Below are 14,581 nucleotides of genomic sequence, written 5' to 3'. Positions count from 1 at the left end.
TTCTGTCCTATCCAACAACAATGACATTAAATAACAACAATAATAATAACCCCAGCAACGATCAAAAAACAACAGCAACAAAAAGGAAAAAAATGATCCCAACACATTTAAAAATATGTATTCTACATGATAAAAGCATTACAAATATACAGGCCAAATATACATGCCAGAAGGGTGTTATCAAACTCTGATCAGAAGAAGAGACTATCAGTTGCAAACTGGATGTCACATAGCCCACCTCCTCAGTCTAGGAATGTTGAATTTCTTGTCTCAGACATGTGATTTTAAAATAATGGTTCTAATGGTTCTAGAACTTTAATATAAGTTCCTGGATGCCAAGACCACTGATGACAACATGAACTAGGTACTTCTTCACAAGCAGTGAAGCAGTGCTCCAGGAATCTATCTTTCCCTTTTTTTTTTTCTAGCTCTAATAGAATTTTATTTTCTTTGCTTATTTAAATTGATTTAATAATGATTGACAATATTGTAGGATAAGAGGGGTACAATTCCATGCAGTCCCCAGCACCAGAGTTCTGTATCCCATCCCCATCCATTAGAAAATTTACTTTCTTTATCCCACTGGGAGTATGAACCCAGGATCATTATGAGGTTCAGAAGGTGGGAGGTCAGGCTTCTGCAATTACATCTCTGTTGGACATGGGTGTTAGCAGGTTGATCCATACCCCCAGCCTGTTTCTATCTTGCATTGTCTGCACCCCAAAAGGAACTTTGGTCCAGTGGGGAAGGGGGAGAAATGATATGCAGAAGATGACCACAGGGCTCTGAACTCCAACTCCATCAGAACCTAGAGAGAGGAGAGGAAGAAGGGAGGGACATTTGAATGTAGTAATAGGTATTGGTGTGACATGGAAAGGAAGAGAATACGGGACCTTAAAAATGGACAGATATATACAAAGATATACAGATAGTTGTAGAAAGAATAGTTAACCCTTATTTGCAACCTTGGTAGAACTGCTACAGCTTCCAATGGAAGGAATGGGGATCCAGAACTCTGGTGGTGGGAATAGTGCAGAGTTATACCACTGTTATCTTGTAATTTTGTAAATCAATATTAAATCACTAATATTTTTTTTTAAAAAATAGTTTACACACTGAATTTCTGTGCTGAAGGTAAGTGACTGTCAAGGGACAGTCTTTGCTCATTTGAAAGCTCTGAGCACCTAGCTGGAACTCCACTTGAGAGGGACCACAGACTCATAGAACACTAGCTGTGTCTGCATTTCTCTTTCTTGTTTAAGATATGTTGTCAACCTCCCCACCTTGAGATCCTAATTCAGTCATAATTTGACTAGGTGAAATGAATCGGTCACTATAATTTTCTAATGTAGCACAGTGTAAAACAACTGACAAGCGAGAGTATATACTTTGATTTTGGGGCAAGCCCAAAATAGTTTTGGGGGGCAGAGGTTTGGAAAAAAGTTACTTGGAAAAAGAGGGTGGGAGAGCAAAAGGGAGTTTAATAGAGCAGGAGCTAGGAAACCCAGCTCTGAATAAAACTTGCCCAGTCATAAAATCTTTGAAGCTGGATGCTTTGAAATATCCCCATTAGCCAAGATAAAGGACCCACAGATGTTCAACCAGTGTAAGCAGTTCATTAGCAGAACATCTAACTATCTCCATTATGGAAAGAGACAGTCTTTCATTCAGAGGTAATGATGAGCAATTTCCCATTGGTGTCACTACAGGGGTTGGTGGTGAGGAGAATAAGGGGCCTCACTTTTCTTTTTCTTTCTTTCTTTCTTCCTTTCTTTCTTTCTTTCTTTCTTTCTCCCTTCCTTTCTCTCTCTCTCTCTCTCTCTCTCTTTCTCTCTCTCTCTCTCTCTCTCTCTCTCTCTCTATTTCTTTTGCCTCCTAGATATCATTTAAGTGGTTGCTTTAAAAGTTGAACAGTAATGCTAAAAGTTTAACATAGGCCCACCCTCCCCATGCCATAATAAAATCAGATTGGCATTGATCTCTTATAAATTCTCACTCCCAGGTGGGCTGGGCAGTAGAGCAATGGGTTAAGTACACATAGTGAAAAGCACAAGGATCCCAGTTCAAGCCCTGGCTCCCCACCTACAGTGAAGCAGGTCTGAAAATTTTCTCTCCTCCTCTCTGTCTTCCCTTCTCTCAATTTCTCTCTTTCCTATCCAACAACAACAATGGAAAAATATGGCCACTAGGAACGGTGGATTCATAGGCATGGAAGCCCCAGCAATAACCCTGGAGGCAAAATAAATAAATAAATTCTCACTGCCACAAATTCCTTACTGTACGACAATTTGCCTTAATCTTTTTCAGTTCCATCACCAAACAATGTTAAGATACACCAAATGGTTTGAAGACCCTTGTGGCTCAAAATTTTACCAAACACAAAAGCTCACAACCAGTAAACATCTATATGAAACTGGTTCTGTCTCAGGCTTCCCATGGAACACTTTCCTTGGCAAACACTGACACCCTCCCATGGCAACCATGTGCAACTCTGTTCCTTGTTCCACTGCCTTCTGCTGTGTAGGAAACCCTTTCTTTCTTATCATGGGTGCTGTGATCTATAGCCCAGGTCCTTTCCTGGAAAGGAAGACAGGCTTCCCCAGAACCTGGGACCACTGCTGAGAATACAGGCCTTTTTTTTGAAGAAAATTGCTTCTCCTAAGTGACACCTTGAAAGAGTAGCCTACATCCAATGCAAATGAGCCGCAGGATGGTATAGTATTGGGTTCCTGTCAGGAAATTGTGAGGAGCCTCACAAAGCACCCTGCATTCCTGATACTATGGCCTATATATATAATCACTGTTGTGCCTGAAAGATCCCTACCCATTCCATTCCTTTGATCTATCTTCTTTCTACCCTGAAGACCCTCCCTGCCTGCAGGGTCTTATTAATACTACCACTTAAAACCCTAGTAACAGTTGCTAAGGAAGTTTCTATCTTCCCAGCCCCTTTTGCCTTTCTCCACCCCTTTCCTATCCATTTCCATTTCCAACTTGCCACTTCCAGGTCTGCCCTTTAAAAGCCTTGGCTCTCTGATCAATAAAGAATCATACTGCCTCGCCACCACCATGTGTTTGGTTCCTGAGTCATCTCCCTCACGTCGCTGAGTGAGTAGCAGCCCAGGCTGGCTCCAGTCAAGTTCTCTCCAACCCAGAGAGTACGCGCCTGGGAATAAGCACCACCACACTAGCCTGGCAGGTTCCTTCACTCACATTGGGAAAAATTCCAACAGCTCTTCTCGGGCTGATGAAGGTCTTTGGTTTACATCCCAGCTCATATTTGTTCTCCCCCCAGTGCTGTGTCCTTCCTCTTGTGAAGGCACTCTCTAATAAACATCTTATAAGCCAAGTCCTACCAAAGAATCTGCTTTTGGGTGAACCCAGCCAGCAGATTTCTTCTTTTACTGCAAGAAGTCTTTTGTTTTTTTTAATGTTTTATTTATTTATTTATGTCCCCTTTTGTAGTTCTTGTTTTATTGTTGTAGTTATTTTTGTTGTAACTGATGTTGCCATTGTTGGATAGGACAGAGAGAAATGGAGAGAGGAGGGGAAGACAGAGAGGGGGAGAGAAAAATAGACACCTGAAGACCCACTTCACTGCCTGTGAGGCAACCCCCTTGCAGGTGGGGAGCTGGGGGCTTGAACCAGGATCCTTACTCCACTCTTTGTGCTTCAAGTCATGTGCACTTTGCGCCACTGCCTGCCCCCCCCCAAGAAGTCTTATACCTTTTTAAAAATCAACTCAAAGGAGCCAGAATGTGGTGCACTTGGTTGAGCACACATATTACCATGTGTAAGGGCCCTGGGTTTAGCCCCTGCTCCCGACCTGCTGGGGAGATGCTTCATTTGTGATGAAGCGGGTCTGCATGTGTTTGTCTTTCTCTTCTCCCTCTTTATATGTCCCTTCCCACACAATTCATCTCTGTCCTATCAAATAAAAAAAATAGAAAGAAAGAAGAAGAAGAAAAAGAAGGAAGAAGAAATAGGAGGAGGGTGAGGCGAAGGCAGAGGAGGAGAAGGAGGGAGAAGAGGAAGAAAAAATGGCCACTGGGAACTGTGGATTCGTAGTGCCAGCGCCAAGCTCTACTGATAACTCTGGTGGAAATTTAAAAAAATGATCAACTCAGAGGGTTTCACATATAATAAGTTTCAGCTACCCTAGTAATTGTTCATGTGCCCTTACTGTCCAGTCTGTAGAACAGTAAAATAGGAACAGTAACCTCCATCCTTTCTCCTTCCTCACTGAGTAAGTGTGACTGGAGCTCACTAGACTGGACTTTCTCAGATTGGCTAAATATACTCTGCATCTAGCAAGTTTACACAGGATTGACTTAAGAGCTGCCTGCCTATAAGGAAATCAGTGCAGAACAAAAGTTTTGGGTCCAGGCCAGTACTATATACCAATTCCAACAAAGGCCAGGTGATTAATTAAGCATATCTAAATATAATTAGTAGTTATGCTGTTGTAGCATTTCACACATTAACAATCCCAAACCAAAGGGAAATCCATTATGAGACCACGAGACCCAATTTGGGCTTGGGAAAATTACAATTCTGTATACACACTAAATCAAAGTGGTAAATTGGCATTATGATTTATATAACTGCCCTTTGTACACTTGATTAGTGGGAACCCACTCCCCAGATACCTGCATAATGAAATTTAATTGCTACATTTTCAAGGGTTTCAAGGTTTTGAAAGCCAGCTTGACATGTTAATATGTAGTGACAATTCTCCAAGCTACTAGTGAGGGTCAGACTCTGCTGTAGGTGGCCATGTTGAGGCTTTAGTCTCTGTAACAACAATGCACAATACCTGATCCCTTTGGTGCAGATGATGAAACTAGTGCCTGCAACCGTTCCAAATCACGTTCAGTTCATGCACAACACTGACCTAGCTAAAGCCAGTGGCATGTCAGGGCAGCTAAGCAACAATGAGAACCAACAGTGCATGACTTTCCAACTTCCCATCCAGTGACATCATACTGGTAGCTTACAATTGACCATGATAGGAGAACACCACTAAACAGGCACATGCTACAGACTTGGGTTTTATTTATTTATCTTAAAGGTCTGTTGCTAAATGTTTGCCAAGCACACTGTAGTTACAGCAAAAAAAAAAAAAAAAAAAAAAAAAAAAAAAGCAGTTGAACCAAAATTTAAACTCAGAACTTTTTGACCACAAACTCTTGCTCTATGCTAGAAGGCACAGGCTGAAACCAGTACCAGGACTTTCCTAAAGCATCAGGACTCTATTTTGAAGACCACCTTTTCCAGCTAAATTGTGCTAACTCGAAATAGGAAGCTAAGTTCAGCCAGGGGGCTGTCCAGAATTCCTTTTCTTCTGTTTTAACGCTTGCCAAAAAGGAAAATCAAGTGGTAAGACTGTTAGAGAAAAACTAAAGAGACAAAAACAATTTGGCTCCTGTTGGTTCAGGATCCATGAGAGAACACAAAGGGAGAACTGAATAAGCCATTAGTTTCCAGATGCTTTAAGGAGCCCCACTGGAGAACTCTTTAACTTGGCAGTCAAAAGAAGGACGCAATGGAAGCCTTAATCAACACTATCTAATTAAGGAGATGGAGTTTAATCTCTAGGCCAAGTGTCCATCTGCTTCCCATTTCCAGTCATTTAGCACACATTAAGAGTGAACACAACATCAACTCAGAACAACCTCAGCCATGCATAACATTTCCAAGACAAGAGAAGAAGTGAACTTCAAAGAAGGTAACAATGAAATGCGCCAAATGCTCTGCTAAGATCTGGCATAATCTAGAGTCAGATATTGAAGAACTGACCTTTAATACATGACACTGGACTCTCTCCACTGTCTAAGAGATTGGTCAATTCCATTAAACTAATAACCTTGCATATTCATTATGCATGTATCTTATTGCCCTTTTTTGGATGTTAGTTAGTATTTGGTTTTAATTTATTAATAATTTGAAGACAGAGACCATATACTTTAAACCTTTACAATAATAAGATGGGTGCTTTCTGCATAAGGAATATGTTTGAAGTTACTGGCAATTGTCCCAAATGTGTAGAATGGCACTCTTCAGGGTCACCTCTCTATTTTTACACGATGACAGTGTTTTCCATAGTTTTTGTCTTTTGCTCTTGATTTCTTCACTTCAAAGTAAGGGGGTGGAAATGGTAAGGGCAGAGATTGACACTAGCACCAAATAATGTTCTTTGCATGCTCATCACAGAGACCACCATCTGCAACCTCAGCAAAAGTCCACTGCCAACATGGTGGGTGAAAGATGTGTACAGCTGTATACTCAGGAGACATCCGGATCAAATGTCTTGAAAGAAATCAGGGACAAGTACTTTTTCCAGTAAACCTAGGGAGATATTATCAGGGAGGGGGGATCATTTGCCATTTTAAAACTAGCAGTGGGTACAATAGCATGATTAATATGTGCCCTAGTGATAGTGAAGAATAGAACCTAGCTTCTGTTCTGTTGTCCCCATGCTCAGTGGCAAACATGCCACCTGATTTGGAGACTTCTCAGCAAACAAACATCAGAAGACTATTGTGGACAAGCTTGTTTCTCGCACGCTGGGTTCCTTGGCATGTCAGTATGTCTGGAATTAAGTGAAAATTTTACAGCCACAGGCAGTCTTTTAAAAATTTCCAATTTCATGATAGTCAGGTCCATGAATCTACTCTCAGTTACATAGAGAAGCATATGCCTTGGATGCAGATGTGCACAGATGTTTGCTATTTTGAAGGAAATACATCTCAAAAGAGTTCTATTGACAGGAACTAGCTACTCCTCACCTTAAACACATTCTGACAATCACTCCCATACCGGATCCTTGTTTAGAGTTTTGGTGCCCATCAGTGATCATTTGTAAGAAAGCGGTTATGTCGACTTCCAAGAGCTGACTCTGTTTGTGGAAAAGACACTGGGGAAAAGATAAAATTTTCATTTGAATCCTATCTTCAAATAAGGTCAAAATTTTTATTTGAATCCTGTTTTCAAATAAGGTCACATTCCCAGGTGTCTGGGGTTTGGAGAGAAATGGAGAGAGGAGGGAAAGACAGAGAGGGGAAGAGAAAGATAGACAACTGCAGACCTGCTTTACCACCTGTGAAGCGACTCCCCTGCAGGTGGGGAGCCAAGGGCTCAAACCAGGATCCTTAGTCAGTCCTTGGCTTTGCAACACATGTGCTTAACCCGCTGTGCTACTGCCGGACCCCTCAATATACATTTTAATGGGGCAGGGTCACCACTCAATCCACAAGTAACAGTTGCTCTCAGGGAAGGTTACTGGTTCATACTGTGACTTCCAGTTTCAGATCATATACCTTACTTTGTTGGCAAAAGGGACAGAAAGACAACATGGGTCAGGCCACTGAATTCTACACATAGCTCTTCCCAATATTCCCATAAAACACTGGGGCAAGTGCTTTCAGCTTCTGCCATATTGTATGGAAGATGAAGGGATTGGACTAGGTCCCAGAAGCTAAAATTCTATGGATCCAGGCTGGTGAGAGCTGTGGCCTCTCTGAGGAGCAGAGAATTACTCACACTGAGCTGAACAGGGCTAGTGTTTTCTGAGTATGAAGTCAATTTACTCATGGTGCAGCTCTCTCAGAATTACAAATTATTTTTCTTGGATGCATTTCTTTCTTCTGTAAGCTGATGAGAGGATTAATGGTGAGAAGCTTTTCTTCTCAGCTTCGGGAGGGAAAGGAAAAGTCAAATTAAAAAAAAAACAACCTGAGTAATGCAGTGTTATTTCCATTCACAAGGACTGACAGTCACAGGGCACAGATAGCTCAGCTGGGATCGCAACCACCCTGCCTCAGGTGCCACCCAGTTGAAGCTGCTTACACACCACATGGGAGAGCTAGAGTGAGCACAGGAGGAAGCTTTGGCGGCATAGGGTCTCCCCCTCTCCTTATCACTTTCCTATCTGAAAAAGTCATCCTTGAGCAGTGAAGCCCTAGGGATGACAATAAGAAAAAAAGAAGAAAAAAAAAGGACATTAAAGCTGGGACCTTCCATGACTCCTGGAACAAGTACCTTATTCTTATTTATTTATTTATTTATTGGATAGAGATAGAGAAGTTGAGAGGGGTGGAGGAGATAGAGAGGAAGAGAGACATTTGCAGCCCAGCTTCACCACTTGTGAAGCTTCCCCCCTGCAGGTGGGGACCAAGGGCTTGAACCTGGGTCCTTGCACACTGTAAATGTGAGCGCTTAACCAGGTACACCACCTTCTGGCCCCATAAGTACCTATTATTTAACCAAGTATTCTGAGACCTGGAGGCATTGAATCAGCCTGTCACTATGACATCACTATTTAGAGAGAACATCAGGATTAGAATCCAACTTCTCTGGGCATAATCACAGATCTGTGTCAGTGAACATTAAGATCTAAGAAAGAAATTATTTAATCAATGCGAGGGGAAAAATAGATTGACTGTCTCAAGCTTTTCAATGTATAGACTTCAGTGCTGAGCATATATTCCTTCAATCTAGGAACTTAATGCTTCCAATTAGTGAACTGAATTGAATCTTAACACAGGGCTTAAACTGTTAATGCATTTCTAATAATGACTTTTTAAAAAATATTAAATCATTTATAACTTTAGACTAGGGAGAACAGAAGCAACCAGTCTTGTCAATATATAAGATATATTTATTTGTAAATAGCATTAAATGACATAAATCATGGAAATGTCTTGTATGGTATGGCAAATCCTAGCCCTGAGATTTACAAAGTAAATGGAGTTTCCAAATAACTTGATTATAATAATGATTACCCATTGCTTTCTTAAACTCTAAGACAGCAAGGAACCTTCCTCATTCTCTGTCAGATTTGTGTTTCTCCCAGTCCTGGAACCTCTGAGGCTTTGCTCATTTTCTTTCATGCTTTTCTTGATCCCTACCATTTGATACTGGGCTGTCCTTCTATTGCTTCATAACAGACTACCATAAAAGTAGCAGCCTAAAATAGCATTCATTTTCCATCTCTTGGCTCTTTACGTGAGAAATCTGACTGACTGGGCTGAGTTTTGTTTCTGGTCTTACCTGGAGGTGCTGGGGAAGCATCTCAGCTGTTGTGGTTGGCAGGATTCAGTATCTTGCAGCTGTGGACTGGAGGTCTCCATTTCCTTCCTGGCTGTCCATGGGGGTTTTAATCTGCTCCATAAAATCAGCAATCCTTTCCTAATGGTTCCTCAATTTTCAAAGAAGCATCACTGCATGGAGACCACATGTTTCAGTCTCTGATATGTCTGTTGCCACCATCTGCTTTTCTTTTCTCTTTTTTCTTCTCTTTTTTATTTATAAGAAGGAAACATTGACAAAACCATAGTATAAGAAGGGTACAACTCCACACAATTCCCATCATCAGAACTTTGTATCTCATCCCATCCCCTGATAGCTTTCCTATTCTTTATCCCTCTGGGAGTATGGACCCAAGGTCATTGTAGGGTGCAGAAGGTGGAAGGTCTGGCTTCTGTAACTGCTTCCCCACTAAACATGGGTGTTGACAGGTAGATCCATATACCCAGACAATCTCTCTCTTTCCCTAGTGGAGCAGGGCTCTGGGGAAGTGGGGCTCCAGGAAACATTGCTAGGGTTGTCTCTCCAGGGAAGTCTGGCTGGCATCATGGTAGCATCTGGAACCTGGTGGCTGAAAATAGAGTTAACATATAAAGCCAAACAAGTTGTTGACTAATCATGAACCTAAAAGCTGGAATAGTGCAGATGAAGAGTTGGGGGTGAGTGTCTCTGTTTTGTACATAGCTAGTAGTCCTATTTTAGTTATATTCCAAAGGGCCCATGACTATCCGAGTTTTTTTTTTTTTTCCCCTGAGCCTGACATCTGATATGAAGGTGGATCCAAGTTATTGTCTGGGGAGATGATGTCTTGGCTGGAAAAAGGAGCAGAAAGCTGGATCAGGGAAGAGAGTAGCTCCCAAATATGGAAAAGGTGTATAAATGTTGACTGTAAACCCCATCGATTTGATGTGATCTGCAGCCCATAATCAGCTTAGGAGCCTGTGTGACCTCTGCATCCCTGTAGATCTGAGCTCACATTCTGTGGTCATGAGTAGGAACCTCTAGGGTGGGGCTTACTTTCCTACATGCTTCTCTCAATTCATACCAAATGATATTGCATCTGCCAATCCCAGCCTAATCAATGAAATAAGTACCACCTCAGCATGCTTCACTTCAGACTGTGTCCAGAGACATCAGGCGTGGAATGTCAGTCCTTCAGCCTCATTACTCGGGTGAGACCTTTCCTTTCATAGGATTCTCTAATTCCACTCCAGGTGGTTCACTTCCTAACCAAGTCCCAAAACCTAGATATAGACCAGGTCCCATAAGATTGAGCATACGTTCACGTGTATGCATAATTTAAGGCAGAATATATACCTGAAAGCAAAAGTACACAATAGTCTGCAGTGAGTCAGGATAAAGTTCATAATGAAATAGTGTCTACTTAGACTTAGATACCCTCCTCACCTACTTCCTATTACACTATTACACTTCCCTCACTCACTCCAGAGCTAACCTTATCAAAGCAAGGACTGCAAAAGCTTAATAAGGGCAAGAGACTGGCATACTTTAATGATGACTCTTTAGTGAATATCAGGCCACCCCATCAGCTGGGGCCCTAATCAGGGAGTCCTGAGATTCCCAAACATACATGATGGGCCTAGACCTAGAATAAATCCCTCTCCCCAATGTTACTGGTCATCTCTATCAGGAACAATACAATAAACCCTCTGTGGACCCCCATAGGACCTTGCCCTCAAAGTGGATCAACAATGGTAGACAATGTCCCATCCTCTGAAGGGAGGATGGACAACGTACTCTGTGCTCCACCTGAGAAAAATGGGTCCTGAAATTGGGGCAACTTGGAAGGTTCCTACTCATGACCACTATCTGCTTTCAAAGGGCTCCTGGATTGGTTTAGCACCCCCTTCCGGTTAGTGGTTTTATTTTATTTATTTTACTTTATTTTATTTTTCTCTTTATTGTGGGATTAATAGTTTACAGTCAACAGTACAATACAGTAGTGTGTACACGTGTAACATTTCTCAGTTTTCCATATAACAATTCAATCCCCCTAGGTCCTCCTCTGTCATCGTGTTCCAGGACCTGAACTCTCCCCATCACCCCAGAGTTTTTTTACTTTGGTGCAATACACCAAACCCAGTACAAGTTTTGCTTTCTTATTTTTCAACTCTATTATTGTAATTATTATTATTATTATTGATTTAATAATGATTAACAAGATTGAGGGGTAAGAGGGGAACGATTCATGCAATTCTCACCACCAGAGTGCTATATCCCATTCCTTCCATTGCAAGCTTCCTTATTCTTTATCCCTCTGGGAGTATGGACCAAAGAACTTTTGGGGGTACAGAAGATGGGAGGTCTGGCTTCTGTAGTTGCTTCTCCACTGGACATGGGAGTTGACAGGTTGTTCCATACCCTCAACCTGTCTCTACCTTTCCCTAGGGGGGTGGGATTTTAATTACATTTGTATTATCCCTTTTGCTGTCTAAGGGAACAATTATGGGAGTGCTTCTCATTACTCATGGGAGGGGTAGGGGAGAGATTCGACAAGGCTGAGTAGTACTCTGGTCATTCTTAGAATCCACTTGCTGCTAACAGGATCATTAGTAGGGTTTCTTACAAGAGCCATTTGGGAGAGGTTGGTGTTGTTAAAATTCGGTGCCTCCAGCTGGCCGGGCTAGCTTCACGGGCGGGTAACAGAGATGACCAGAGACATACGGCTGGGCAGGGAAGCTGTATTTCTTTATTCAGGAACAACGATTCATAAACTAAACCAAACTAATCACCAAACAGAACTCTGCTGCCTCTTTCCTGCGGTGCAAGCACTCTCTCTAACTCTCCAACTCTGGAACTCTGTCGGGGTTCCTTCAAGGCGGGGCCAAGCAGGCCCATGAAACTAACAGGACTGATCCAATTCTCTTGGCGGGGGAGATCTAGAACAACCCAATGTAAAGCATACAACAGTTGGAAGGGTGATTTTAGGAATTCCCTGAGTCAAAGATTGCAGTGTAGTTGATGAATGATGAATGGAGTCTAGGGAAGGTCAGGGAAGTAGCAGGGGAAAGACTGGTGACAAAGCCAGAATTTCTTGCTGTGTACTTGTGGGTAGGAGAGGTGGTGTGAGAAAGAAGACTAGTGTGAGAAGATGTGTCACAAGGGGAGGGTGGTCAAGAGTTATTTGTTGCATATGGACAAAAGGCCCTGTGGGACTAGAAAAAAATACATTTGTTCTTGGCCAGCCAGAACCCCAAAAGTTCAGGAGTTTCCCTGTGCACCTGATATTTTTTTTTCCGTTTTATTAGTGATGTGATAATGATTGACAAGACTGTAAGATGACAGGGGTACAATTCCATATAATTCCCATCACCAGAGTTCTGTGTCCCATCCCCTCCACTGGAAGCTTCCCTATTCTTTATTCCCTCTGGGAATATGGACCAAAATTCTGTATGGGGTGCAGAAGGTAGAAGGTCTGGCTTCTGTAGTTGCTTCTCCACTGGATATGGACATTGTCAGGTCAAGCCATCCCCTAGACTGGTTCTATCTTTCCCTAGTGGGGTAGGGCTCTAGAGAGCTGAGGTTATAGGACAGATTGGTGAGGTTGCAAAGCCTTCCTTTTATAGGTTCCCACTACATGAGCTTTCTTTCCCGCAATTTCTCCCAATGTTTGTGGCATGGTGAACACATCGATGTACTGATTTTTCCTGAGAGGACTCACAGGTGGTGCTGTGGTGAATTCACAGTGACCTTGAGACCTTTATCCCAAGCTTGATTTCATCAGCCTGTCAGAAGTAGAGCCTGGCAAAGTCAGTGCTCCAAATGGTTGAGTTATCTCCCTGGCTCCAAAAATAGTACTTGAAGTAGAAAATGGCAACTCAGTATAGAAAAATAACCCAGGCTCTAGAATATGGCTTAATGATGGGTCAGAATCATGGAAGCCAGAAAGAGCAGAGAAGGGATGGGACCTGTTTGGGAGTTTTGATATATATTTGGAGAAAATAACAGAACCCCCTCCCCCCATAGCAAACATGAGGATTTTTAGGAATTGGAGAACTGATTTTTCCTACTGGCTCCAATGGCATTCTCCTTAGTACCCTGGAGTAGGGCTGCCACCCAGGGCTGGGATGGGAGAGCAGGTCAGGGGTGGGACACAGGTACTGTCTTTAGAACAAGAGCTACCCAATGAGCTTGGGAAATGCACAAAGATGCATTTGGCTTCCCCATCCAGGGTCTGACAGGCAGGGAGAATTATGAAATGGCTACTGGCAGATGAATAGGGCTTGCCTCTGCCATCTGTCTTCTAAATGATCCTGTAGGTACAGCTATTTTTCTAGCCAGACACTGGCAGGCGAGCAATTGTTCACAGCCTCTGTGAAGAATAGTGGCTGTCAGGGGTTTAAAGAGTGTTCTGACTTCCCACAGACCGGTTTTCAGCTCATCAGAGGCATTCAGCCACAGGAGGGACACAGGCCTTCACTGACCAGGACTTCTCCGCAATCCTTTCCCCTGTTGGGAAATTGTGCAGATGTAGTCCAGCTTGGCAGGGTCCACAAACCACCCTATTTCCATGCTAGTATTATTATCTACATACCAATCTTCTGCTTTGTCTTATAAATGATTAAAGGTCTCCCTCCTAGTCCCCACAGTATATTGCTAATTCCTGCCAACTGATTCCCTGGCAACGGTTGCTAGAGAAGCCCCTGCCATTTCCAGCCCCTCCCACTTATGGTATTATAAAAGCCACTTCCGTTTCTGGTTTCTTTATCTTCCGTGTCAGGACCTAGAGGAGGTCAGTCGTGCAGGGGGAGGCGGACGCTGGCCATTGCTGTTGGCTCCACGTGGCTTAACCCGCTGCACTCATGCCGGACTCTGGAGCTCCCGCATGAATAAAGATTTGTATTGTTACCATCACGAGCTTGGTTCCTGGATCATCTCTCTCACCCGCGATGCAAGCCCGGCACCCCTCTGCTGGTCACTCTGCTCTGCTCTGCTCCCCCAGCTCTTCTCTCTTCTCCTTTCTACTCCTTACCTCTACCCTTTTCTTCTCCTTTCTCTTTTCCTCTTAGAAAAGTAAGTACTCATTTTGTGGAGAAAAGTTGCTGTTGTTTCCAGGAGGGGTGAAGAGAAGAGGGGTGCTGAGTAGGACTGTGCTAGGAAACTAGACTAAACCCAGCTGCAAACTCACTCAGAGATCAGCATTGGGTCTTCCCTGGTGGCATCTCCCTATGGAAGGACAGAGAGAAGTGGAAGGAAAAAAACACAGAGAAGAGATGGAAAAGAAAATACTGCATTCGATATTGTGCTAATCCAGATGACTAAATTAGTTGACTTTATGTTTAAAAATAAAACACACACACACACACACACACACACAAAAGACATGGGAATCACATCAGAACACTACCCTCCCCCACTAAAGGTAGGTGTGAATTTGAGCACATGGAATAGCTTCTTAATAACTTGCTCACCTACCAGCATTTTAATTTTCACTCCTCTACAAACTAATTTGAGTGACATGATCAGCCCACAC

General features: G+C 42.8%; 1 protein-coding gene across 1 annotated transcript in view; it reads right to left on the bottom strand.

The window, feature by feature from the left end:
* The window catches only part of LOC132533385 (uncharacterized), an 81,570-nt gene extending 67,950 nt beyond the window's left edge, over positions 1-13,620 (bottom strand). The window contains exon 1 of the mRNA XM_060174193.1: positions 13,533-13,620. Coding sequence (XP_060030176.1) covers positions 13,533-13,620 — 88 coding nt within the window. The remainder of the gene's footprint in view (positions 1-13,532) is intronic.
* Between the last annotated feature and the right edge of the window lie 961 nt (positions 13,621-14,581).

Source organism: Erinaceus europaeus, chromosome 16, assembly GCF_950295315.1.
Source record: "Erinaceus europaeus chromosome 16, mEriEur2.1, whole genome shotgun sequence".
NCBI classification, from domain to species: domain Eukaryota; kingdom Metazoa; phylum Chordata; class Mammalia; order Eulipotyphla; family Erinaceidae; genus Erinaceus; species Erinaceus europaeus.
Note: the sequence above shows the minus strand (reverse complement) of the source record. Positions and strands in the feature narration are given on the sequence as shown.